General features: G+C 39.6%; 1 protein-coding gene and 1 pseudogene across 8 annotated transcripts in view; both read left to right on the top strand.

Moving 5' to 3' along the window:
* The window catches only part of SPTAN1 (spectrin alpha, non-erythrocytic 1), a 63,501-nt gene that overhangs the window by 23,507 nt on the left and 12,928 nt on the right, over nucleotides 1–27,066 (top strand). For 3 of the 8 annotated variants that reach the window (XM_043984038.1, XM_043984036.1, XM_043984040.1), the window contains 33 exons: nucleotides 220–355; nucleotides 1,239–1,340; nucleotides 1,893–2,030; nucleotides 2,493–2,603; nucleotides 4,065–4,142; nucleotides 4,250–4,405; nucleotides 4,604–4,808; nucleotides 5,729–5,910; nucleotides 6,525–6,768; nucleotides 7,251–7,373; nucleotides 7,681–7,898; nucleotides 8,359–8,451; nucleotides 9,018–9,152; nucleotides 10,104–10,252; nucleotides 11,629–11,688; nucleotides 12,902–13,100; nucleotides 13,617–13,721; nucleotides 15,341–15,364; nucleotides 15,925–15,960; nucleotides 17,126–17,173; nucleotides 18,294–18,385; nucleotides 20,156–20,300; nucleotides 20,407–20,588; nucleotides 20,950–21,049; nucleotides 21,213–21,410; nucleotides 21,498–21,644; nucleotides 22,290–22,393; nucleotides 22,653–22,815; nucleotides 23,193–23,207; nucleotides 25,124–25,255; nucleotides 25,457–25,594; nucleotides 26,133–26,237; nucleotides 26,532–26,740. In XM_043984038.1, coding sequence (XP_043839973.1) covers nucleotides 220–355; nucleotides 1,239–1,340; nucleotides 1,893–2,030; nucleotides 2,493–2,603; nucleotides 4,065–4,142; nucleotides 4,250–4,405; nucleotides 4,604–4,808; nucleotides 5,729–5,910; nucleotides 6,525–6,768; nucleotides 7,251–7,373; nucleotides 7,681–7,898; nucleotides 8,359–8,451; nucleotides 9,018–9,152; nucleotides 10,104–10,252; nucleotides 11,629–11,688; nucleotides 12,902–13,100; nucleotides 13,617–13,721; nucleotides 15,341–15,364; nucleotides 15,925–15,960; nucleotides 17,126–17,173; nucleotides 18,294–18,385; nucleotides 20,156–20,300; nucleotides 20,407–20,588; nucleotides 20,950–21,049; nucleotides 21,213–21,410; nucleotides 21,498–21,644; nucleotides 22,290–22,393; nucleotides 22,653–22,815; nucleotides 23,193–23,207; nucleotides 25,124–25,255; nucleotides 25,457–25,594; nucleotides 26,133–26,237; nucleotides 26,532–26,740 — 4,272 coding nt within the window. The remainder of the gene's footprint in view (nucleotides 1–219; nucleotides 356–1,238; nucleotides 1,341–1,892; nucleotides 2,031–2,492; nucleotides 2,604–4,064; nucleotides 4,143–4,249; nucleotides 4,406–4,603; nucleotides 4,809–5,728; nucleotides 5,911–6,524; nucleotides 6,769–7,250; nucleotides 7,374–7,680; nucleotides 7,899–8,358; nucleotides 8,452–9,017; nucleotides 9,153–10,103; nucleotides 10,253–11,628; nucleotides 11,689–12,901; nucleotides 13,101–13,616; nucleotides 13,722–15,340; nucleotides 15,365–15,924; nucleotides 15,961–17,125; nucleotides 17,174–18,293; nucleotides 18,386–20,155; nucleotides 20,301–20,406; nucleotides 20,589–20,949; nucleotides 21,050–21,212; nucleotides 21,411–21,497; nucleotides 21,645–22,289; nucleotides 22,394–22,652; nucleotides 22,816–23,192; nucleotides 23,208–25,123; nucleotides 25,256–25,456; nucleotides 25,595–26,132; nucleotides 26,238–26,531; nucleotides 26,741–27,066) is intronic. The other 5 variants (XM_043984039.1, XM_043984042.1, XM_043984037.1 and 2 more) reach the window with 3 other exon arrangements.
* On the top strand, nucleotides 8,671–8,764 carry LOC122745037 (annotated as a pseudogene).

The raw sequence follows: 27,066 nt of genomic DNA, 5'->3' as shown, positions 1-27,066 counted from the left end.
CACTGCACCACCTAGCTGCCCCGAAATTATCATTTTAAAACCATTTCTTTGCCTATAAAATTCCCTTCAATCCTTTATTATATAATAGCATGAATTAGAGAGGTATCATCCCAGTTCAGGAGTAGCCCTGCGTTGTTTTTTTTCAAGTTAGGAATAGATGGCAGAATTTTCCATATTTTGGGTAAAGAAAGCTCATTGTTTCTTTCTGATTTTCCAAAGACTTCAGCGCTTCCTTGCAGACTTCCGAGATCTTACCAGTTGGGTGACTGAGATGAAGGCTCTCATCAATGCAGATGAACTTGCCAATGATGTAGCTGGGGCTGAAGCTCTACTTGATAGGCACCAAGAACACAAGGTAACTGCACTAGGATCTTCTGAAAATATGTACATCCATTAGGTTTCTTTTTTAATTTCCAGTGATCCCGTTTAGAGTCTTATCAGGATCACCTCTTGTCTGCTTTGTAGTTTGAGCTATCACAACCTTGTTTACATATAATTCCTAGGATGAATAATCTTAATCTATTTTGGTACTAAGTTATAAGCTTCTTTTAGTAAGTGGCAGTGACTTTGGGTTAAACATCAAGAAGTTAACTTGAGCCAGTAAAGGCCAAGAGATGAGTTCTGGCAGGATAGACGTGATGATGTTTTGATTATGTAGTACATACTCTCTGGTGAAGGGGGTTTAGCACTTAGGATTTCAGGGCCTCATGAACTAGATTACTTTTAAGGTCCTTTGCAACCCTTAATCTGTGATCCTACATAGTTTATATGTTTTGGTAACATTCTCATGATTTTATGCTACAGCAACCTGGTCTTTTTATTACATGCTCTTCAAGTTCTAAACTTGTACATTTTTCTTTCTCCAAGGGGAGTGTTCTTGAACAATAGCTTTCTGTGAATACTGTTTTTCCTGACTTCTTTCCCTCTTAAGCTTTTTGGTAACCACCACACCGCCCCTTCCTCCCCCCCCCTTTTTTTTTCTTTTTTGAAGAAATTCTTTGTTCAGAAAGGTTAATGAGATTCAGTAATCTCAGCTATTATTTCAGACTTCTAGAAATAACCAAGAGGTTTTGTTATTGATTATTTAGAAACTTATCATCATATTTGGTTTAGTTTCTAATTCCATATGATATTGTGACTCGTACTCCAAAAGACCATTGGAAATAAAAGGATGAAACTTTTATTTTCCACTTTGGAAAGTGCAGGATTTGAATTATATGGTTTTTTTTCTCCCACAGGGTGAAATTGATGCTCATGAAGATAGTTTTAAATCTGCTGATGAATCAGGACAGGCTCTTCTTGCTGCTGGTCATTATGCCTCTGATGAAGTGAGAGAGAAGGTAAACATGATTGTGGAGGGTAGAGAACTGTCTGAATCTAAGAGCTAGAGCTATTGCCTGTTTTCTAGCCTTTTGGAGTGACCAAAGTTATTAGGGCTTTACCATAAATTAATAGAAGAAATATGCCATTTAATAGTGGATAAGAAACTAAAATTTAAAGTTGATGCTTACCTTTTAGATTAATACTTTTATTCATTATGTTTCATTGTCATTTAAACAGTTTTCTGTTAGATAAACTTATGCTAATATAGCAGTGAATTAACCCCAGAATAAAGATAGACAAGTAGAGCTTTTTCTCTTTTCATTAGCATAATCCCTGATATTTTCGTCTCCTTGGTTGTTTAATATTTGTATAGTTTTTGCCATGTGTCTTATTTTTATTAACCCATCACCCTGACAAGTAAGGGTTTTGCAGATGAGAAAACTAGGCTCTGGAAACGTCACCATTCTTGCAATAGAATTCCCAACCTCTAAATTTGTCGCTTAGTTGTGTGACCATCTAATTATTATAGCTAAAGTAATGATACTCTCTTTGTCTTCTGTCACCTTTAGCTGACTATCCTTTCTGATGAAAGAGCTGCCCTCCTGGAACTTTGGGAACTTCGTAGGCAGCAGTATGAACAGTGCATGGATCTGCAGCTCTTTTACAGAGACACTGAACAAGTAGACAACTGGATGAGCAAACAAGAGGTAGAATTTGAATGAGAATCTGTTGGGGAAATGGGAGGTTTTGGTGTTCTGCTTGGGGGAAGAAAAATCTCCTTTCTGAGTAAATCTTATACCACAGAAGATAAGGTCTGAACCAGTAAATAAAAGTACTGAGTCAGTGTTCTTAAATGTACTGGCGTTTCTCCCTCAGCAAGCATTGCATTTGGACCTTTCCTCAGGAGAGATTTCATTTGTATAACCTTTTTATTGAGGGCCAACAGTCTTTGGGAGCTGTATATCTCCAATAGAAAGATAGAGGACAGCCTGAAGAGTTCAGGACAGGGTTGATTTTGTTCATTGTTGTATCTGAAAATGTCTTCCAAGTTTCCTTTGGAGACTAGCACACACAGACTCTTTTTTCTCATTTTCTGTCTGAAGTAGTTTATGCCAATGAATTCTCTGAAACGAGAACATCATCACAAACCCTCTGTTTCTTTTCCAAAGGCATTTCTGTTCAATGAAGACCTGGGAGATTCTCTGGACAGTGTGGAAGCTCTTCTCAAGAAGCATGAAGACTTTGAGAAATCCCTCAGTGCTCAGGAAGAAAAAATTACAGTAAGAGGTTTTACTTAGCTTTAGTCCCTTCATAATGATCTCAAGAATTTTCTAAGGGATTCCTACACAAAATACTTGTGTGGAAGGTGCTTTGATGTTTTCCATTGATATCCAAAATCTTTTCTACCTATCTGTAACAGGGATCCTCAATGACATGATGAGTTGGGTGACAGGCAGCCAGCTTGGTGTGTTTGACTCCAAATTTGAAATTGACATTTTGGTTAAAGATAGGCGGGTAGACATTGGCAGGCCCATAACTTTGTCTGATTTGTATGGAACCAAGGTTTGGTCACTCTGCTGCTGTCTGCTGAAATGAGAGAGAGGTCAGGAGCCTCTAAAAACAGGCCTCAAACTCTGGGCCTGCAAAACTCCTGAGTGTAACCACAGCCAGATTAAAATGTAATTGGGAAATTTTAAGCAAAAAAAAAAAAATATGATACAACATAGATGGTTATTTTCTGGTTTTCTAAGTCAACATGCGGTCCACAGGGGTCTGTTTCTGAGTTTGACATCACTGCTTTAAAATATCTGATGAGAAAACCAGCCAGAGACACAAAACCAAGAGAATAAATTTGGCATTCTGAGCACAAATGTAGTCTTGACAATAGGATATGATAGTAGCTCACATTTCTATGGCACTGAAAGGTTTACAAAGTGCTTTACCAGTATCATCTCATTTGATCTACACCAGCCCTAGAAGGGGTGCTCTTATTATCCACATTTTTTTACAAATGAGGAAACTGGGGGGCGGCTAGGTGGCACAGTGGATGAAGCACCAGCTCTGGATTCAGGAGTTCCTGAGTTCAAATCCAGCCTCAGACACTTGACACTTACTGGCTGTGTGACCCTGGGCAAGTCACTTAACCCCCATTGCCCCGCAAAAAAAAAAACAAATGAGGAAACTGAACCTTACAAAAATGGTCCTTTACACAGGATCATACAACTAAGTAAGTAGCTAAATCAGGATTTGAATTCAGCTCTTCATGACTCCAATTCCAACACACTATTCATTGAACTGCCTAGCTGCCTCTGCATGAGGTTTTTTTGTTTTGTTTTTGGGGGGGGGGGTGGTTTGCAGGGCAATTGGGGTTAAGTGACTTGCCGAGGGTCACATAGCTAATAAGTGTCAAGTGTCTGAGGCCAGATTTGAATTCAGGTACTCCTGAATCCAGGGCTGGTGTTTTATCCACTGCACCACCTTGCTGCCCCCTCTGCATGAGGTTTTGTTTTGGTTTGGTTTTTTGGTGAGGCAATTGGGGTTAAGTGACTTGCCCAGGGTCACACAGCTAGTAAGTGTTAAGTGTCTGAGGCCAGATTTGAACTCAGGTACTCCTGACTCCAGGGCCGGTGCTCTATCCACTGTGCCACCTAGCTACCCCTGCATGAGTTTTAAAGTGGAGTGTAGTGAGCTCAGCTCAAAGAAAATAGTATCCTTACTAATGAATGATTCTGTCTTTCTAGGCACTGGATGAGTTTGCAACCAAGCTAATCCAAAATAACCATTATGCAATGGAAGATGTGGCTACTCGGAGAGATGCAGTAAGTTTCCAATTGACCATGAAACTAAGAGAAAGAAAAGGTCTCCTAGACAAAATTTACACAGGGAGCCAAGAAACAGGGATTCACAAATGATCTTTGTCTTTCAGTTATTGAGCCGACGCAATGCCCTTCATGAACGTGCTATGTGTCGACGAGCCCAGCTGGCTGATTCATTCCACCTACAGCAATTTTTCAGAGATTCTGATGAGCTCAAGAGTTGGGTAAATGAGAAGATGAAAACTGCAACAGATGAAGCTTACAAGGTAATGTGTTACTATTACTGTTTAGGAGAGAGAACTATAAGGCTATAATAATATCAGGAAATGAGATTTCTGTAAGGAATATAGGTACCTTCTAATTTAAGACTGCTGATTATAATTCAGACATGGTGAGTGTGAAAGTATTGGATGAAATTTCCCATTAAAATTCTAAGTAGAGATATTTCTCTTCATTTCCTCCAGGATCCATCTAACTTGCAGGGCAAAGTTCAGAAGCATCAGGCTTTTGAAGCTGAGCTGTCAGCTAATCAGAGTCGAATTGATGCCTTGGAGAAAGCTGGACAAAAGCTGATTGATGTTAATCATTATGCCAAGGATGAGGTAGCAACTCGTATGAACGAGGTAATCAGTTTGTGGAAGAAACTGTTGGAAGCTACAGAACTGAAGGGTAAGAAATAATTCATTCCAATATTGGTGGGTCCTTCAAAATAGGAATCCATGGGTAGTTGGACTCTATTGGTTTAAGGCATTGGATATAAAGTCAGATTTTTTTTTTCAACATGTTGATCAGTTTTGTTGAGTTTATCTTGAGCAAAACATGTTTACTGGAGAAGGTTATGCCTTGGGAAGTGTAGATGTGAAGATAACTTTGGTATTAGGGTTAATGATTCTGAGAGAGAATTACTGGGAACAGATTTGGGTGCCAGGCTTATTTGGTAAATATAATTGAACATGGTAGATAAGATAGGTGTTGTTTCCCACTATTGGAAAAAGATTAGAGAAATGGTTAATAAGCTATTGAACCTGGGGGCAGTGAGGTGGCGCAGTGGATAAAGCATCAGCCCTGGCTTCAGGAGGACCTGAGTTCAAATTTGGCCTCAGATACTTGATACTAACTAGCTGTGTGACCCTGGGCAAGTTACTTAACCCTCATTGCCCTGCCCCCAAAATAAGCTATTGAACCAGTTGGGAAAGGGGGTGGGGCAGACAGTTTTAGTTATCTGATGGAGACAGGCCCCATAGCTAAAAATAAAAATGAAAACTGAATTGAATGTTCAATTATGTTTCTTATAATTTTTTTCTCACAAAGTTCAGAGTTCTTTTTAAAAAATCATCTGATTCAGCTTCCCATCCCTTAAAAGTAGGAAGACAACAAAAATTGGTATTCCCATCATATCGAAGTACATGAAAGGTGGTTATTAACCTTTCTCTTGTCATTGAATGACAAGAAAAGAAAGTGAAATAGGTTTCTGATCCCAATTTCTATACTGCTATCAGTTCTTGAGAGCAAGTATTGACATAAAAAGTGACCTTCTGTATTAGCATATAGAAATTGTCTCTTAATCTCATACCCTTCTTTCTGAATAGGAATAAAGCTTAGGGAAGCTAACCAGCAACAACAGTTTAACCGTAATGTGGAGGATATTGAATTGTGGCTTTATGAAGTAGAAGGTCATTTGGCCTCTGATGATTATGGGAAAGATCTTACTAATGTCCAGAACCTTCAGAAGAAGCATGCCCTGCTAGAGGCAGATGTGGCAGCCCACCAGGTAAAGTCTGTTCCTTTGGGGTAGTGGGCATTTTCAACACTATAATTTGGGAATGTAGAAAAGGTGCTCCCACACTAGGATCTCTATTCATAAGATGCCAAGTAAGGCATCTCCCTCCCAAGGGGAGGGTCCAGTCAGGATTATATAGATATTGGGACTACAAAGACAAAGGAAGTAGTTCCTGCCCACAAGAAACTAACATCCTTCTGGATTTTTCAGTGATAAGACTTAATAAACTTGGGGTAGCTAGGTGGCGCAGAGGATAGAGCACCGGCCCTGAATTCAGGAAGACCTGAGTTCAAATCTGGCCTCAGACCCTTGACACTTACTAGCTGTGTGACCCTGGGCAAGTCACTTAACCCCAATTGCCCCCCCCCCTCTCTCTCACACACACACACACACACACACACGCGCGCGCGCGCGCAAAAAGACCTTATTGCTTCCTTAATTTCCAGGTTAACAGCCACATAATAAACTTGCCAGAATCCTGCATTGATTTCTGGTTAGTTCAGAAACAAAGCAATTGTCTAGGCTCAGAATGCCCTAGCAGGTAATAGAGTAAACCATGGAGACCATCTTAATCATTCGTTTTATCTTGTCCTCTCCCATGCCAGGATCGAATTGATGGCATCACCATCCAGGCCCGGCAGTTTCAGGATGCTGGTCACTTTGATGCTGACAACATCAAGAAGAAGCAAGAGGCCCTTGTAGCTCGATATGAAGCTCTGAAGGATCCTATGGTTGCCCGAAAGCAGAAGTTAGCTGACTCCCTTCGCTTACAGCAGCTCTTCCGGGATGTTGAGGATGAAGAAACATGGATCCGGGAGAAAGAGCCCATTGCTGCTTCCACTAACAGAGGTGAGACCATCTCCGTTGTATGTAAAGCAAGTTTAATGAGCTAATATTCCATTCTAATTGAGTTCTAATATTCAAATAAAATGATATATGTTGATTATTCTCTTTGAAACTTTAAAGTGCTGTGTAAATGTCAGTTGTTTCTGATTCATGATTTTGTCGTCTTAAAATGCATAGGTCGGGGCAGCTAGATGGTGCAGTGGATAGAGCACCGGCCCTCGATTACTGTACCTGAGTTCAAATCCGGCCTCAGACGTTTAACACTTACTAGCTGTGTGACCCTGGGCAAGTCACTTAACCCCAATTGCCCCGCAAAAAAAAATGCATAGGTCAAAGTTCACTTAAATTTCAACTGTGGTGATGGTTCCTTTGCACATAGGAGTCACTTGATGGTTAAAGTGAATAATGTAATTCCTAGGGAAACATTTCAGCCTTGACTTTGTTTTATTTAATGACTTGGATGAAGGAATTGATTTTTTTTTCAGGCAAGGATCTAATTGGGGTCCAGAACCTCCTAAAGAAGCACCAGGCCCTTCAAGCTGAGATTGCTGGTCATGAGCCCCGTATCAAAGCTGTTACACAGAAAGGAAATGCCATGGTAGAAGAAGGTGAGTTAACAGAACTTAAGAATCTCTTCTTAAAACCCAGTATTGGCCATTGTATTTTGTTCACTACTCCTATTAAAAACTAGGGGCATTTTATGGTTAAGGAAATGAGGTTCCAAGTTCTGATTGAACTTTAGCTCACTTAGATCTTGGGATTCCAAAGTTGTTTCTGAGTTCTTTACAGCAGGCACAGTAACCGTGATTCAGAATAATGTACTGATCATTGCTCTTGGGAAGTTTTTTATTCATCCTCTCCTTTATTAATGCCCTTTTCTCTACCCCCACCCCCACCCCCCCATTCATACCTCAGGCCATTTCGCTGCTGAGGATGTGAAGGCCAAGCTAAATGAATTGAATCAGAAGTGGGAGTCTCTAAAAGCAAAAGCTTCCCAGCGTAGGCAGGATTTAGAAGATTCCCTGCAGGCTCAGCAGTATTTTGCTGATGCCAATGAAGCCGAATCTTGGATGCGAGAGAAAGAACCTATTGTGGGAAGTACAGACTATGGGAAAGATGAGGACTCTGCTGAGGTAAGGTCATCTCAGAAAGTGGGGGGGAGTTGAGCAGTCTGAGGCATTTGACAGACTGACATGAACCATTTGGTTAGAATAAAAAACATGGGGACTCTGTGTTTGCTTCTACCTCACTTTGTGGGTCATTCTGCAGTAGATGATGGGGGTCACAAAACTGCAGCAACATTAAAGGCTGCTCTTAGTTTCTTTTAGGTATTCTAAAAGGTGTTAAGGAGGTAGAATTTTGACTTTCATATCATCAATTTGAATTTGCCAACAGTTATTAGGATGGATACAAAGAATAAGGTTAGGTGACACTGTGATCCTTAACTTCAATTTGCATGACATAAAATAGCCAGCATTTTTTCTCACTTTATAAAATAGCAAGCAATACAATAAAGCTTGAGATAGAATGTATTGATAAAGCCAGCCACAGGCTTCTTGTTCATTTTTTTGATATATTTAATTTTGGTTTCAGGCTCTTCTGAAGAAACATGAAGCTTTGATGTCAGATCTGAGTGCCTATGGCAGCAGTATACAGGCTTTGCGGGAGCAAGCTCAATCATGCCGGGTAAAGACATTATTTTCCTCTTCATTTGATATGCTTCTGGATACTGTTAATAAGTCTTTCAATAACAGGCTGTGAATTTGTGCCTGGCACATAGTAGACACTTGTTTGACTGACAATCAGAATGAACATGGCCTGACCTCTTTGATCTCCTCTGGAGGAGGATGTATAAAGTTTAGTATATTTATAAGAGCATTAACTTTAAACAACATAAAAACTTAAGTGTTTACTTCAGCAGCACCTAAACTAAAATTGGGACAATAGAGATTGGCATGGCAAGGGTGACACACCCAATCATGAAGTATTCCATATTTTTAAGGTATGGTGGCTAGGCAGATTTGTTACTGCATTAGTAAATTAAAGTTGTCATTTGCAAACACACACACACACACACACATACACGCACGAGTCTTAAAATTTCAACGTGTCTAGAAAGGAAACTTTAATAAAAGTAATAAATTGGGAATAGTGATAAGTTGATATTCCCCTTCATTTAGCATTTAAATGACACTCTGTAAGAGAGATGATTTTTAACTATTAAATGTTTTAATTTCGTCTCACCATTTTAGCAACAAGTGGCTCCCACAGATGACGAAACTGGGAAAGAGCTAGTGTTGGCCCTGTATGACTATCAGGAAAAGAGTCCTCGAGAAGTCACTATGAAGAAAGGAGATATCCTCACACTACTCAACAGTACAAATAAGGTGAGGAGCATTAGAGGGTGGCAATCCTTCATTTTTTTTTTAAATCAGCACTCCAATAGTTTGTGAATTTTCACAGTTGTACTTATCCCTGAATCTTGTCCTCCTATGATTGTCCCTAGTATTTGAAAGTAAGTATCTCTAGCAGAGGAGAAAATCTGCTCTCTGATAATCTGAAGAGATCTAGCCTCTGCTTGGACACCTATTGATACAGGCTTTTTCAGTTAGAAAATTCTTTAATTGAAAGCGACTTCTCTTTCATTTCTACCTGTTGGTTTAGGTGGGCTTGTAGAGGGTTCCTTATTTTTCTTGACTCTGTAAATATTTGAAGACAGCTGTAATTCTTCCCCCCCGTCATGCTTTTCCTGGATTCATAACATTGCCAGCCCCCCACACACACACACACCCCCTCGATCTCTTTCTTACGTGATAGATTGCAGCCCTGATTATGTATCCTGGACACACTAGAGTGTATTTGTTAATATCTTTTTATAAATGTAGTGCCTTACATTAGTTAAGACAAGAGAAAGTCCCAGTCGTTGTTCTCTGGGTAAGAAGCTTAGTCTTCAGCTGTACTCAGACATAGAGTGAATTTTTGAAAGAAATAACTATTCCTCTCTTTTAGGCTGACATTAACTTAATCCAAAATGAATACCATAATACTGGTGGGGTTTGCTTTTTAGTGGCTTGGACAGAAAAAGTTTCTAAGTCTTTAGTAGTAACTAGTAACCTTTTTTTTCCTAGTAGTTTCTCAGGTAGCATTGGAATTATAATTAAAATTATTATATAAAATGATATAATCTACTGGATGATTATAAGTGGCATACAGTAGGATTGTTTTTAGGAGTAGTATGGTGTCTTTGTACAAACATATAAAAACTTAAATAAATTCTCAACTTCTTTTGAGGACCAGCCTTGAACTTAAGATACAAGTACTCTTCTCTTTCCCTCCAGGACTGGTGGAAAGTGGAAGTGAATGACCGTCAGGGTTTTGTACCTGCTGCCTATGTAAAGAAATTGGACCCAGCCCAGTCAGCATCACGAGAGAACTTACTGGAAGAACAGGGCAGTATCGCACTGAGACAGGAACAGATTGACAACCAGTAAGGGCATTGCAGATAAGACTCAAAGTCAAAGTGTATCAGTGGGTGTGGTCAGTACTGCTGGGATTTAGGCCATGATTTTGACTTCTAGAGTTGAATAGTCTCCTGGTGTACATCTTTACTGCAGGATGTGCTTCCTTACTCTGGCTGCTTTTCTTGGAATCACCTTTAATATGTGAATATCCCCAGTTTTAACCAGATTTCCTGGCTTATTTTCCATATTTTTTGTTTTTCCTAACTTTTATAAGAGTTCTTTTTTTCTAGGCAACTTTCCTTTTTGAAATTACAACCCTCTTAATCTTTTCGTCTGGTGTGGAATACTATCTGAAATTGGTTTTCAGCATAGACTTCAGTCCTGGGCCCCTGGTCAAGCCCCACTCCAATGCACAAAATAGATTCTCTAAAGGGGCTTGCAGTTTTTCAGTTTAATTTGTGAAGAATAGCACTTTTCCCCAAATTCCTTTGTTAGACTATATGATACTTTTATGGCATGATTAATTCCACTAATGGACTTTCCAGCCTAGAGGCTTGGTAAAACACCTTTTTTGTGTGTGCAAATCCACTTAGATTGGCCTCACTGTGGTTAATCTTATGAGAAAAAAAATAGAGCTGATTGTTTATTCAGTGACTCCTCCTAGGAGTTTTCTAGAGAGGCAGCCTTGACATATTCAGAATGACAGCACACTGAGTCAAAAGGCCTGGATTCTAGTCCCGGCATTAACATTTTTGTAGCTAGGTTGGTGGTAAAGAAGTCGTTCTGAGCCTTAACTTCCATATTTATAAAACTGGGTTAAATAATATTTGTCTGACTTTGTTAATAGTCAAAGAAGAAAAGGCTTTTATATAGCACTTGATAGTTTGTAACACAAGTTATTTTTACTATTCCATAGTATTCTGGGAAGATTGCAATTTCCATTATAATGGTACAAGCTAAACCTGGCATTGTTTTTAAACCATCCTTACCTATCATGTGCCAGAGGGAATTTATTAGCCATCAGTAAGAGTCTCCATTTGCAAAAGAAACCAGTTCTGAACCTAAGATCTGACTCCAAGAAATACCTATCCACTCCCATTGCCTTCATAACTTTGAAGCCAAGGTGTACGTCTAATGAATGTTGTCTTCAGGTTTAGAGATCTGAGATATTCTGACCTACTAATAAATTGAAATAAATGCCCTGCTGATTATTTCTTTGCCATTTGCTGGCCTGCCTTGCTTTCTAATCGCTTTTGAATGATGACTCCCTGATCTTCACTCAGATGGGTCCTTTCCCCTCAGTCCTCCACCATGGCGTCTGGTGGAGGTTCCCGCTTTACATTAGTTGAATTAATCTCACTAATTTTTGCATGCCTTTGCTGTGCCCCCTCTGTCTGTGCAGGACACTCATAACTAAGGAGGCTGGCAGTGTATCTCTACGTATGAAACAGGTGGAAGAACTGTGAGTAGGCTGAGAGCCTTTCCTGAGCCCCCACTGTCCATTGATGTGCTTGTTGGTCTTGCCTCTGCTGCATAGCTCAGAGGGGGTGGGTGGCAACGACTGCTTCTCCACAGAGGGTAGAATGGTGGGAAGAATGTCTACTAGTCATCCATCTTTCATCCAAAAGGAAAGAGATTTAGTTTAAACTGCCTTCGGTTGGTTGCTGCTTTTCTCATCGGTTGCTTTCATGTCTTGCTATGTGTTCAGAGTGTCCTTGGTTTCACCCTCTTAGTTCTGTTTAGCTGACCAGTCATTTTGTCAGCACCAGGCACTGATTTGCTCTTAATACCCATAGATTAAATAGGCCTTCAAGAAATGTTGAATATTGTGTAAATTCAAGATTTGCTTTACTTCATTTTTAGAAATTTAGGTTTCGTTTTGGAATATGAGATGTTTTTTGCCTCAATTTTTATTAATCTCTATTAACCCAATGAGGTTACAGCCTTTGTATTTTCTTTACCAATAGCTAGAATACTCATCTTTGATTCTTATTCTTTGCCAGGTCTTTGTCTGGCAGACTTTTAAGTTAGAAACTATCTTTGACCTAACTTAGACTTACTTAACTGATCATAAACTGCATTGCAGTTAACACCAGGATGTGTTGGTCTCTTAATCTTTTAGGGACACATTTTTTAAAACTCATTCACCATCTTTCTACCTTGAATTTAAAAAAATGTATTTGGAACAAAATCCTTAGCTAGATGCCTGTGACATCAGGCTGCTTTCTCAAGCTCAACTGGCCTCTTCAGGATTCTCGAGAAAAAATTGTCTGGGAGGAAAAAGGAAACCCTCTGTGATACATCACACTTAGAATATCCATCTCATCTGTTGTTTGTAGTTGCATGCACCACGTGTACCATGTGCTTTGTTCCAGTCATTTGCAGTTGTTAGTTGTGGTGGTATTAAATGACAGACTTTGTGACCGGTGTGCTTGGCTATTCCTGTGCTTAGGTGCTTTTTGGGATGGAGGATGGAGGATTGAGGGTGTCCTCTTCCTGATCATCTGGTATCAAAACTTGGAGTTTTGACCTCCAAGAGATCTAGATCCTTAGATACCATGTGTATCATGTGCTGTAATACTTTTGGATTTGTACCGTGGCACCTCCCCAGTGCTGGCCTTTTGTGTTGGCATCATGAAACAGCTAAACCTCATTCTCTTCCTGAATCCTGCCAGGTACCACTCTCTGCTGGAACTGGGGGAGAAGCGCAAAGGCATGTTAGAGAAGAGCTGCAAGAAGTTCATGCTATTCCGTGAAGCTAATGAGCTACAGCAATGGATCAATGAGAAGGAGGCCACATTGACAAATGAGGAAGTTGGCACAGATCTAGAACAGGTGGAGGTGCTACAGAAGAAGTTTGATGACTTCCAGAAGGTAGGGTGTGACTGGGTTTTCTGATGCTAATACTTTGGATTTGGAATCAATTAAGTACTTAAGTACAGTTTGGAAAAAAAGATTTCTAGAATATTCTTTTTACAAATGTCACATTTACCCCAAATTCCAGAATAGCCAACATTTGAAACAGATCTATCTCTTCTGACAGTCTAGGTCGAAATGTGGTATTCTAGTGTTACTCTCAAACTACTCATCTCATTTAAATAACATTATCATTTGTCCAAAGTAACGTGATAATTAGACATGGATAATTAACTGCTCCTTTGAGACAGGGAAAGCTGCCTTTGTATCCTTATTTCCTTGACTGTTGTAGCTGGGACTTCCTGGTCTAAGTCACTTTGGAAGAACATAATGACATGGTTATGAAGAAATCGCCACTGTAGAAGATTCTCTTTACCAACCTTTAATCATTGTTGACAACTCTGCTTCCATTTGACTTATATCTGGTTGTGTTCATTTACATGGTTTTGTTTTTGTTTTGTTTTTTAATTAAAGGATTTGAAGGCTAATGAGTCCCGACTAAAGGACATCAACAAAGTTGCTGAAGACCTGGAGTCAGAAGGGTTGATGGCAGAGGAAGTTCAAGCTGTACAGCAACAGGTAGGAAGTTTCCTTCCCTCTGGACCAAGGTCTTATGTCAACACAGCTGTGTACCTTTAAAAATCCTTAAAGGGGGGGGGGGGCAGCTAGGTGTCGAAGTGGATAAAGCACCAGCCCTGGATTCAGGAGGACCTGAGTTCAAATCCAGCCTCAGACACTTGACACTTACTAGCTGTGTGACCCTGGGCAAGTCACTTAACCCTCATTGCCCAGCCCAAAAAAAACCTTATCAACCACAATTGACTGTCAATTTATACCATGGCTGGCCAATTGAGATTACCTAGACTTGATTTCTGGGCAGTTTCATGAAAATTGTTTAAATTCCTTGAGTCAGTAGAGAAAATGTCATCCAAACTTTCTTTCTCCTTATAGAAGAAGGTTACTTACTGTTATTCTGTATTTATGTTGGTAGTTGGTTTTTTTTTAACTTGATATAAAGCATCAGGACCATCAACCAAACTTACTTTGACAAGTGTGTTTCGGTCCGTTAACTTCAGTTAGTGTGTGACATATCAAAGTTTTTCCAGACTATATTGAAGAAGTTTCTTTTCTGACCAAGGGAGAATGGAGGTTTCTTTTTCAAAATTCTTCTTGAAATAAATATGTTCTTATGCCTTTTGAACAAAAGGATTTGTGGCTTCATCAATGGAAATACTCTTCATTGACGCAGATTGCAATTCTTTCCAGTCCGTCAGTAAACATTTTTTAAATATTTACTGTGTTCCAGGAGTTATGTACTCCACAGTTTAGTAGATAGTCTTCACAAGTTTCTTTGGGTAAGAATTATTCATTATGTAGCCAGTCTGAGGATACATTAGCTAGTTTGGGTGATAGCCAACCTGCCCATCACCAGGCCAGCTTGGTGGCACTCTGCTGGGGTGGCTTGTAAGAACCAAGATTTTTTTTATGGAAGCACTTAGACTTAAGCTATAAAAATTCTGCATTGGTATGCTAATTTGTTTAAATTTCTGAATAATGAGCAAACACAGAACAGGTATTACAATTAATTAGCTTCTTAGTTGTTATTCATTCATTTCAGGTGTGTCCAACTTGTGACCCGATTTCTTGGCAAAGATACTGTAGTAGTTCAACATTTCCTTTTCTAGCTCATTTTACAAATGAGAAAACTGAGGAAAACAGGCTTATGTGACTTGCCCAGGATCACACAGCTAGTAAGTGTCTGAAGTTGGATTTAAAGTCAGAAAGATGAGTCTTCCTGACTCCAGGCCCGGCACTCTAGCAGAACCATTATACCCAGGTTAGTTATCCAACTTAGAGTTACGATTTCTACCGTAGTGCTAATCAACATGATTGGTGTGGCATAATTCCTCAGACAGGTAAAGTGATGGAAGGAACATTGGACTCAGAGTCAGGAGAAACCAGCGTTATGGTCCTGCCTCTGGCACTTAATAGTCATGTATCTCTGGGCAAGTCATAACCTCCTCATCCCTAAAATAGAGATAAGAATACCTTTGTTAGTATTTATTTCATAAGATTTGGGGGATCAAATGAGGTAATGCATGGATGAGTACTTCAAAAACAATATAACTATTTTCTAAAACTCGTGTGTATTTCCCTCCCTGCCGTAGTAAACTTTCATACCTTTTTTTTCTTTGCAGGAGGTATATGGTATGATGCCCAGGGTAAGTCTTAATTATTGCAAATAGAATTTTTGAAGAATTTGAATATGGTAAGGCTTAGGACCTGGCAAAGATTTTAAAACCACCTGAAATGTCTCTTACTGAACCCTCAGAAATGTCTTAAGTAGATGAGTCCTTTGAAAGAAAGTAGAAGGTTTAAAATTTTTCTTGCCCATACTGCAAAAGATCAAAGGAAGCTATAATTTTAACCTTTCAAGATATTTTCCACATCTGTCATTTCAATGTTTATTTTTCCCCTTGTTTTGAAAAAGTAGTAAAAGTGTGGAATAAGGAGAAATAATTGTTTTTCCTTCTTTTGCAATCTGAAATATTTCTTTATACCAAATTACTGTGTCATTTTTGTTTGACTAACCCCTTTCAACCAATCTTGAAAATAGTTGACAGCAGTAAGATATAGGTTTTGCTAGGCAGGTAAAAATGATGATGTAGCCAGTTTGTTTTTAAATCTGCTATGGAAAGAACTTATAAAATGGGGCTGGCCTAATAGTATTTTTGTACTTGCTTGCATGGCTGATCTGAATCCATTTTCGTTCTTTGGATAGGACGATACTGATTCTAAGACTGCTTCTCCCTGGAAGGTAAGGACTCCATTACATTATGTTGCCTTTAAAGTGTTTTGTCTGTAAAAGATTTTTAACAATTTAAAACTATTAGTTTTTTTCTTATAATGTACTGCCTAAATATTTATTAATATCTTTTGGTTTTACATTACCTTTATTTCAGAATATATCCTTCCTTTCTCCCCCACCTAGAGCCATTCTTTGTAACAAAAAATTAGAAGAAAGAAAAAAACAATTCAGTAAAAATTAGTACCAAAAAAAAAGATTTAAAAATTAGCACATCACCCAAGGCTGACAGTATATGCAATAGTCTCCACCCATGGTCTGCATGGCCCACGTCTGCAAGGAAGGAAGAAAGGGAGATTTTTCTCATCTCTTCTTCTGGAACAACCAAGAAATTAAGAATTCTCTTGAACTCGTGTGAGCTTTGAACTCCTTTAGGTTTTTTCTTTTACATTTTCATTGAATGATGGATAGGTCTCTTTTGTAGATGGATCCGTATTTCGGTCAGAGTGGAAACTAAGCACACAATTTAAACTTTGGAGAATAGTTATTTAGCTTCTGGTTCAAAACTATAGTGGGTACTGTACTGCATGGTTGGGCATGTAGCCTACCTACCTATTCATAGTGTCATCTAAAGGATAGATCACAAAACTTTCAGGGAGGCCCACTGATTAGGATTTCTTCGACAAATCTGTTGTTTTTCCTTGTCTTTGCTGTTTCTGCTTACTTAAATAATTTTCCTTTATTTGTGTTTCTTTCTTGATCTTTTCTTAGTTGACCCTGCTGATTTAAAACAACTTTATGACCATAATTAGTCATTTCTCTGTGGTTAATCTAGCTATTTGATTAAATAAGCTTAATTTCCATTTGTAATTTCTGGAGTTTTTCCCCATGCCACAAGTTCTGGATCTTTGGTTTTCTCTACCCCATATATAAGTTATTGTGGCTTCAGTATCTTTCTCATTATGCAATGGGGAAAATGAGCCATTGAAATGTATCTAATTGTTGACATTGGACATTGTAATCAATGCTACTATTGACATCTTTAATGAAAACTCAGTTCCTTTTAACATCAGATTGGTTGACAGTCAGCCATGATTGATGTTGAAGACCTGGTTTCCTGTCCCTGATTAGCACATCTTTGATTACATTTGCTTTCCTGCTTTCCTTCCCCATGTAGTCTGCACGTCTGATGGTTCACACAGTGGCCACTTTTAATTCAATCAAGGTAAGAACCAATGAACAGCTCTACTTGCTATTTTCTTGTTTTTCCTCAGCTCTTTTCTTCCCTTTGTTGTGACTAATATCCAATTATGTGAGCTCCACTATTCGGGAATCTCTTGATTCAGTGCTGGATTTCAAATACTAATTCCAAGGCTACATGTTCTTATTCAGAACGCCTGTTATAGAAATTCCATGGGAGAACCTACTGTAAAAAATACACTAGGGGCAGCTAGGTGGCACAGTAGATAGCGGGAGATAGTAGCACCTGTCCTGGATTCAGGAGTACCTGAGTTCAATCCAGCCTCAGACTCTTAACACTTACTAGCTGTGTGACCCTGGGCAAGTCACTTAACCCCAATTGCCTCACCAAAAAAAAAAAAAGAAAAACAAAACAAAAAGTACACTAGTTGATTTCCAAGTTATTAATGCCATTGGTGAAGACTGGTATCTGCTTTAGGCCTGAAAAAGTAGCTATCATTAATCCTTGCATTATTTCCCATTTTACTTTGAAACGAAGTCTTATTTTGAAAGTTCACTTTTATAAGCAGTAATAGTCCCTTTTCTTAAACTTGTGAAGGCCCATAATGGATTGAAGTCGGAAGAGTGTAGCATGCTTTATAATTATTAATGGGCTCTTGAACCAAACATGAGAAATTCATTTTCTCCCTAGATGTTTGAGCCCCCTCAGGGTTAGCTTTTACTCCTTAAGAGTCCTTGTAGAGGTCAAGACTATCCCTAGGCTGCTTTTGAAAGATCTGAATACAGCTCAAGTGCTAGGAAGTATCCAGCACCACTAAAGGCTGAGTGTTAGTAACCATGGTCCTATCACTTTGAGGAGGGTTATGGAATTTTTGTTATAGAGCCCAAATGTTTTGTGGTCTGCCTTTTTGTGGCATAACCACACTTGCTTATTCATCACTCAAGTCAAAAGGCTTCCCTGGAAACTAAGGAACATATTACATGTACACTAGAACTTACATTCAAGGTGTAACCCATTGGCTCCCTTAATCTCATTTTCCTTTTACCATTATCACCAAGATTGAAGTGTTTGAGAAAAAATGTGAAACCTCATTGGAAGGGCAAAAACCTTAAGCAAAACTTATGACTTGCATTCTTTTATATAGGAACTAAATGAGCGTTGGCGGTCCCTACAACAGTTGGCTGAAGAGCGGAGCCAGCTTCTGGGCAGTGCCCATGAAGTACAGAGATTCCACAGGTGAGAGGTCCTTGTTGATGATCATGTTAGGAACGGGGCAGAGGTTGGGGCAGCTAGATGGCGCAGTGGATAGAGCACCAGCCCTGGAGTCAGGAGTACCTGAGTTCAAATCCGGCCTCAGACACTTAACACTTACTAGCTGTGTGATCCTGGGCAAATCACTTAACCCCAATTGCCTCACTAAAAAAAAAAAAAGAAAGGAATGGGGCAGAGGAGAGAAGAAGAAAATACTACTACTCGACTTGTAATGTTCTTAGAACTTAAAGTGATTTAGGTCCCTAAAGGGCTAGGAAAGGCAGACTACATGGACTAGAGGTTAGCAAACTCTATCCTGCAGGTCAAATCCAACCTGCTGCCTAATTTGGGGGGCTCACAATTGAAGAGTTTTAATTTTTTTGACATTTTTAATCATAGACATTAAAATTTAATTGCTCTAGTATACACACATTTGGCTGAGGTGAAAAACAGTATGAGATGAGCATCATTTAGGTAAACCTTAAAAATCAGTGGTGTTCAGTTGTTTGGTAGTGACCCATGGATCAGGCTGTTCATGGGGTTTTCTTGGCAAAGATAATTGGAGTGGTTCGCCGTTTCCTTTTACAGTGGATTCAAAGATATTTTATAACAGAGTGAGCTGAGCTACTTCATGGTAGTTCAGCGGTACAGTGTAATGAAAAGAACACCTGCCACTGACTGTGACCTTGGGAAATTTACAAACCCTTTGGAGTCAGGAGGGATCTGAGTTCAAATTTGACCTCAGACACTTAACTAGCCTATGTGACTCTGGGTAAGTCACTTAACCCCAGTTCCCTTCCGGGCCCCCCCCCCCCCAAAAAAAGTTTCATTGATGTTTCATTTCTTATATCACAGGCATTTATTTACCTGTGTAATTTCCTCCATCCCTGCCCAGTTGAATGATTCCTTTGTTATCCTAGAAAAACAGTTAAGTAAAACCAATGGACAAAAGACCTTATCTTGACAGCATGTGTATCTTAGCACAGTGCCTAGCATATAGTATTGTCTTAATATGTGCTTGATGCCTTGCCTTGTCTATGCAACATTTTGCTCCTTTGGCACCTCATCTACCTCACTACTGCAGGTATAGCAATGTTTCAGTATCTGTTCCTGAGATTGGTCACTGCAGATAATTGGTGCTCAGCTACCATTTTTAATGGTAGTTTCATTATATTACGGTAAATTTTTTTCCTGGTTCTGCTGACATAGGACTTTGATTAGAAGTTTTGTTTTGTTTTGTATTCCTCAAAATTAAATTGATATACCACAATTTGTTCAGTCCTTCCCCCATCAATGGGTGCCCACTTTGTTTCCTTTTTTTTTCTTTTCCTGCCGTGAAAAGTGCCAGTGTGAGTTTGGGCATGACTGCCACTGTCTCTCGGTAATGATTAAAATTACTACAGTAGACTAATGACATAATATACTTACTTCTCAGCAGAAAGGTAGTAAACCGTGGATATGGAATGAAGCATACTTTGTCAGACACGGCCATTGTGTCCATTTGTTTTGTTTAACTATGGGCTTTCTCTGTTGTAAAGGAGAATTTTATTGATGAGTCGGGAGTAGAGTGCAAGATTGAAATTGGTTAAAAAATAAAATTATTTTAAAAATTGAAAAAAAAAATTATTCTGCTCCTTAAACCACAGATACTGCAAGGGTTAAAATCCTGTGGCTTTTAATGTTTCAAAAAACACGTTCCTAAAGCACATAAACTGGTCTTTGGACACATCTAAAATAATCCTTTGCTTTCTGTAGAGATGCTGATGAAACCAAGGAATGGATTGAAGAAAAGAATCAAGCTCTAAACACAGACAATTATGGTCATGATCTGGCCAGTGTCCAGGCATTGCAGCGTAAGCATGAGGGCTTTGAGAGAGACCTGGCAGCCTTAGGTGATAAGGTGAGCTGCTTTCTGACACAGGCCCCTTCCCAGGAAGAGCAAAAGAATTGTGATTATCCCGAGCATGGGTCCTGACTTCATTCTTCTGACTTCTTTTCTTCTCCAGGTGAATTCCCTTGGGGAGACTGCTGAGCGCCTAATTCAGTCCCATCCGGAGTCGGCTGAAGACCTTCAAGAGAAATGCACAGAGCTAAATCAGGCCTGGAATAGCCTAGGGAAAAGAGCTGACCAGCGCAAAGCCAAGCTGGGCGATTCTCATGACCTGCAACGTTTTCTCAGTGATTTTCGGTAAAGATCTAAAGCATTTGTACACATGAATGAGGTGATTTAGCATGTAACAGTACCATTTGGACATGGGGTTTTTTGTGGTCCTAAACAAAAAGTAGGACCAGTCTTTCCCATTCCTCTCTTAGTTGCTGCTTTTATCAAATTTCCAGGTGTCTGTCTTGTAAAAAACAAAACAAAACAAAACAAACCTGACCAAGGAAATGAATTATTTTTCCTCTGTGGAGTAATACTGGTTTTTGAATCCTGTATAGGCTATGCCCCGTGAGTGTCTTAGCCCAGCACTTACAAGTTACTGTGTTTTCTTGGACAGATGGCCTGCCTGCCAGAGAACATAATATTTCTCCATGGATCTGTTTTCTAGGGACCTCATGTCTTGGATCAATGGTATCCGGGGCTTAGTATCCTCTGATGAATTAGCCAAGGATGTCACGGGGGCTGAAGCTTTGTTAGAAAGACATCAGGTAGGTGAAATTTCCTGCTGGATGTCAAAGCTACTATGTATTTGAAGTCATTTTATTCACTATCTGTTGAAGACCTCTCTCCACCTATTGTTATAAGTAGGTTGATAACATTGGAGTGGGCATTCCACTGCCAGTTATATAATCCTTTCCCTCCTTTTGGCAGGAACACCGAACAGAAATTGATGCCAGGGCTGGCACTTTCCAGGCATTTGAGCAGTTTGGGCAGCAGCTGTTGGCTCGTGGGCATTATGCCAGCCCAGAGATCAAAGAGAAACTAGATATTCTCGATCAAGAGAGGACCGATCTGGAGAAAGCCTGGGTTCAGCGCAGGATGATGTTGGATCAATGTCTTGAACTGCAGGTACCTGTTCACCCTTGATATTTGTTCATTTTTCACCACAGACCTCTCCTAGTCACTGAGCTCTCATCAGTCTTTTCTCCTTCTTAGTTGTTTCACCGGGATTGTGAACAAGCGGAAAATTGGATGGCTGCTCGGGAGGCCTTCCTGAATACTGAAGATAAAGGGGACTCACTGGATAGTGTGGAGGCTCTGATCAAGAAACATGAAGACTTTGATAAAGCAATCAATGTCCAGGTGTGGCATTTGAATGATAAGATGAATCATCCCCAGATTAACATCCTTTGCCTCTTACTTACATATTTTAATCACCTAATTTGACCAATTTAGAATCTGAGATAATCACTTGTCACCCACACAAAAAAAGGGCAGTGTTAGTGGCCTATAAATGATGAGGCTATTTAACTCCCGGGATCCACCAAGAGAAAAATTGACACTGATCCATTAGGGAGGGGGAGTTGTGTCTTCCTTCTGAAGCTGCGAGCTCCTCTTCTGTCAGATTCTTTTCTGATAATGAATAAGCAGACATCATAGTTGAAGTGCAAATTGAAGGCTTATTCACATTAATATTCTCACCCAAGCATGTTTTCTGAATCACCCAAAGCAATCATTCTTCTTTCTTTTTTTTTTAATTTAATGTTTTTTTTAAATCAAGTTTTTTATTTTCCATTTACATGTAAAGATAGTTTTCAACATTTGTTTTTATAGAATTTCAAGTTCCAAATTTTTCTCCTTCCTCCCCCCTCCCCAAGAAAGAAAGCACTCTGATAATCATTCTTCTTTCAGCAGCTTCACGTGTAACCATGGCTTGATGATTATTCTTTAGGCATTTCATCCTGCATATGCTTCCCAACTTCAAATTGTAGTTTTCTTCTTTAACAGGAAGAGAAGATTGCAGCTCTGCAGTCCTTTGCTGATCAGTTAATCTCTGCAGATCACTATGCTAAAGGAGACATTGCTAACCGTCGCAATGAGGTTCTGGATAGGTGGGTATGATAATAGGTGAATTTCATCATCAAATAGACTCTAGGTTGAACAGTGAAATCTCTCTGGAAATTAATTTTGACCCTTTAGGTCAAGGGCTGGCATACTTCAAACTTTTTTTTTTCAAACTTTATTTTAAAACATAAAAAAACCATTCTATGCAGCTGCATGCCAATTCTTGCTCTTGGTCATCATTGTTGGCTTTTTGTCTTATACTGCATTGTTGAAGTATGTTAACATGGTCTAATTTTCTTTCTATAGGTGGAGACGCCTAAAAGCCCAAATGATTGAGAAGAGATCCAAGCTGGGAGAATCCCAAACTCTTCAACAATTCAGTCGAGATGTGGATGAGATTGAGGCCTGGATCAGTGAAAAGCTACAAACAGCCAGTGATGAATCCTATAAGGATCCTACCAACATTCAGGTGAGTTACTGAAGTGATGGGAAATCTAGCCCCAGATTGGCTCTTGTAACAAGTGTTAGAAGAGACATGAAAGTGAAGCAACCCACTTTGTTACCCATGGAGAACCTCCAGAAAATACTAAATTGAACCAGGCACTGGAAATGAATGTAGCCTTTTGTAAGCTGCTTTCATGCCTATCTTCTTTCCCAGTGACATGAGACCATGTAGCATAATTAGTCTAAAACAAAACATTTTAAATCTTCCTTCTATCTTACTGTTTCATAATGCTGGCTTTTTGGGGTAAGTATAATAGTAAAGGATTTATTTTTTTTTTTAGTAACTGATAGGTGGGTCTGTGTCAGTGTACTGAATTTTTGTTCTCTTAATCTATTTTATAGCTTTCCAAGCTGCTGGTAAGTTTTGTTTTGTTTTTTAGAGCTTGGTTCATTAGCTGCCAGTATTTGTGTTCTTTTGTATAGATTATTGATACCTGGTCATGTTCATTTTGTTAATCCATTCATCTTTGGCATCTCTAATCATCCATCATGCTCCATCCAGATGTCCCTTGTGGGATGTGGCTTTCTCTGTTTTAATCCTCTGGCCAAAGAAGCTCATTGTCTAGTCATAATTCTGCATGATCTGTTTGGTTCTGAGGCAGTATTTGGGTTCTCTACAAAGGAATGTATCAGAATTTAGTATCAGAAAATAGTAAGATCCCTATTTCTTTTTTTTTCTTTTTCTTTTTTCTTTTTTTTTTGGCAGGGCAATGAGGGTTAAGTGACCTGTCCAGGGTCACACAGCTAGTAAGTGTCAAGTGTCTGAGGCCAGATTTGAACTCAGGTACTCCTGAATCCAGGGCCGGTGCTTTATATACTGCGCCACCTAGCTGCCCCTCCGTATTTCATTGATAACTGTTTCCATAAGCCGATGTTACCATCTCCTTTAGATTTTTGACTTCGTATTCATGTCTTCTGTGACCAAGGATAGAAAATCCATAATGTGTACAAAGCCTAATGTTGCCGTTCATTAAAAAGAAGTTGCTTGATGGCATAAAGAGGTGCAGATCTTTGCATTAAAAGTCTGGTATGCCTGTAGCTTAATAAGCTAAGATAAATGAGATTGCCCAGAGGACAGTTAAGAAAAATATAATTTAGATGAATGGGGAGCAAAGGAAAAAGCAGATGAAAAAAATCAAAAAGAATTTGATAAGAAGAATGAGATTGAACTACAAAATAATCAGAACTAGAAACAAGAGGAGAGTAGACTTGACTCAGTGATAATGGAGAGATGGGCAGGCTGTTCAGCCACCTAAGTCCTTCTGGGTTTGTGGAAAGAAGCTGGTGAGATTGTCATATTGAGTGACATTTTTCCCCTTTAAAAATTCTCTCTCGAGTTCCTTTTTTCCATTGCTTTCACCCATTTTAACTTTTAGTAATGGATTTGATAGCCTGTGGCATAGCCCCAGTTCCTTGAATAGTTGCCTCTGTAAGTAAACATTTGATGCAGAATCCTCACCAACAGTAGTACCTTGCCTCCTTTTTTTTTCCCCCCTGTCTTCTATACTTTTGAGTGCTGTTGGGGGTTGTTTGGGGTTTTTTTGTTTGTTTTTTAATATACTTCTCCCCTGGTTGTCATTCTCAGAGTTGGGATGTTGCAGCTGTCATCATTGCTCTTGTTTTTTTGTTTATGCTAATAAGAGTACATTCTTTGTTTTCTTTATAGATTCTTAAAATAAATTAGTCCTCCACCTATTGGGGTCCAGTTGTTCTCATGGTTCTGTCCTTCTCTGCCTCTCATTTCTTAACCAAGACAGATTCTTAATAAGAAGCCTATGATTCTTTAGTAGATTTGATTTTGGGATAACCACAGTTACCTAAAAACATATTTCCTGCAATATGTGTATGCAAGAGGCCTTTCAGATGGATTGGAGGGAAGATACCAACTTGTTTCCTAAACTAGGTTAAATTATATTAAGTTTTTTACTGACTAGCTTTCTAAACATTTTTAAAAATTGATTTTTGTCTTGTAAATTTGAACTCCGCATTGGGGAAAGTAATTTGCAAATAAAATCAGAATTGAAATTTACTTACAGTATTTAGAGTGTGACAATATATCCTTTTAGAGCTCTCCTTGAAAGCTGTTTCACCTCATGAGGAAAAGGGAAGGAGTCTGTCATTTGTAGCTTTTGATTTTGCTACCGATTTTCCTTTTGAACTTCCTACAAGTTTCTTCTCTTAAGAATTTTTTCTTGCTGACCTTGTCCATGAGAACAGCTTTGAGGCCCAGTCCAATTTGCTGCATGATGACACTCTGTTTTTGCTCTCCCCAGAGCAAACACCAGAAGCACCAAGCCTTCGAAGCCGAGCTGCACGCCAATGCTGACCGAATCCGAGGCGTCATTGACATGGGAAACTCCCTTATTGATAGAGGGGCCTGTGCTGGCAGTGAAGATGCTGTTAAGGTTTGAAGCTTTACCTCTCCCTCTGTCATGCTTTGTCTTGTCTGGCCTTTCTCACCTAGCAAGAGAAGAGATGACTAAGTTTTAATTGTCACACAACCCAAGACCCATCACTATACTAATTGGAGATCCTAGGATAGCTAGGGTGGTCTGTGCTTGGAGCAGACAGCAGTGGCTCTCAATTCCTTGCTCTCTCTCATGCAGGCCCGGCTGGCAGCCCTTGCTGATCAGTGGCAGTTCTTGGTGCAGAAGTCAGCTGAAAAGAGCCAGAAGCTGAAGGAAGCCAACAAGCAGCAGAACTTCAACACTGGCATCAAGGACTTTGATTTCTGGCTCTCAGAGGTCAGTGTAGTGGTTTTTCCACTGGACCAGCAGAATTTTTTTCCCTTCGTTTTGGTATATTGCTTGTCATCTAATCCAGAAGTTAGGAGAATGGCCCTTACTTGCCTTATTTAAAGAGAGGATGCAAGACTTTTTTAAACGTACCCTGGCCCAGATGGCTCGTCTACTGTAAATTACCTCCCTGAATAGGGTTTGAGAAGAAATATGTTGTACTTGGTCTGGCTTTGGTTGCAAAAGTTCCTGACTTATAAGGCAGAACAGAGATGATAAAATCATTTATTTGATTTTGAACTCACCCTAATGTTTCTGCAGTGGATAGAACTTGAAATTGAATTATTTATGCTAATATTAAGATTGGTTGGCTATTTCTCTAATCTTGTCCTGGATAGGCAACCAGGACAGGCCTAAGTGATGTAAAACCTAGAATTAAATAGTTCATGCAAAAGCTAGGCATGTGGGTGTTTCATTGGTCAGTTTAGTTTTGTTTTAATCAATTTGTGTGAAATTGCATCTTCATCTTTGGGCCTTCCCTTGCCAGGTGGAGGCTCTCTTGGCATCAGAAGATTATGGTAAAGACCTAGCCTCTGTGAATAATCTACTGAAGAAGCATCAGCTGCTTGAGGCAGACATTTCAGCCCATGAGGTAAGGTTGCCTCCAGAAAAGACAGATAAGACCTCTCAGTGCAGAGAGCACAGGACATGCCAGGGTGGGTTCTGTGACAGTAACACAAATGGCTTTTGCGATCTGATGCCTCTGAGTCTGCAGTATGCTCACTCCTTCAAGAGGACTCACTTACCCAGCACAACATACTGGGAGCTGGTGATGGGATGCTTGTGCTATCAAAGTTAGGCGCTTAACTGATGGTTTTCTTGTTTCATTGCTTTCAATCGAGATGCTAGAGACCCAGCTCTCCCACACCTCTGCCTATATCCACAGGATCGTCTGAAGGATCTTAATGGCCAAGCGGACAGCCTGATGACAAGTAGCGCCTTCGACACTTCTCAAGTGAAGGAGAAGCGCGAAACCATCAACAGCCGCTTCCAGAGGATCAAAGGCATGGCAGCTGCCAGGAGAGCCAAGCTGAATGAGTCTCATCGGCTGCACCAGTTCTTCCGGGATATGGATGATGAGGAGTCCTGGATCAAGTATGTACTTCTGAGACTTGTCATCAAGTCTTTACCTAAGGCAGATAGGCGGAACCAGTGGGCATCAAGCACTGTCAATGGCAGTCAGTTATTCAGATGTCTGTTGCTGTTGATTTGTTGTATGACCTGAGGCCTATCCCTTTGGACTGTAGGCCTTGATGGTCTTCAGCAGTACATTAGGCAAAATCACCTCAGCCCTGCCTCTGTTCCTTAGGGCTATCTTGCTGTATACCCTTGGGAAAGTTGTCTTTCAGGCCTCAGTTTCTTGATATGTAAAATGAGGAGGTTGAACTAGATCTCTGAGTTCTCTTTAAACTCTTAAGATT

This window comes from Dromiciops gliroides, chromosome 2, assembly GCF_019393635.1.
Source record: "Dromiciops gliroides isolate mDroGli1 chromosome 2, mDroGli1.pri, whole genome shotgun sequence".
NCBI classification, from domain to species: domain Eukaryota; kingdom Metazoa; phylum Chordata; class Mammalia; order Microbiotheria; family Microbiotheriidae; genus Dromiciops; species Dromiciops gliroides.
Note: the sequence above shows the minus strand (reverse complement) of the source record. Positions and strands in the feature narration are given on the sequence as shown.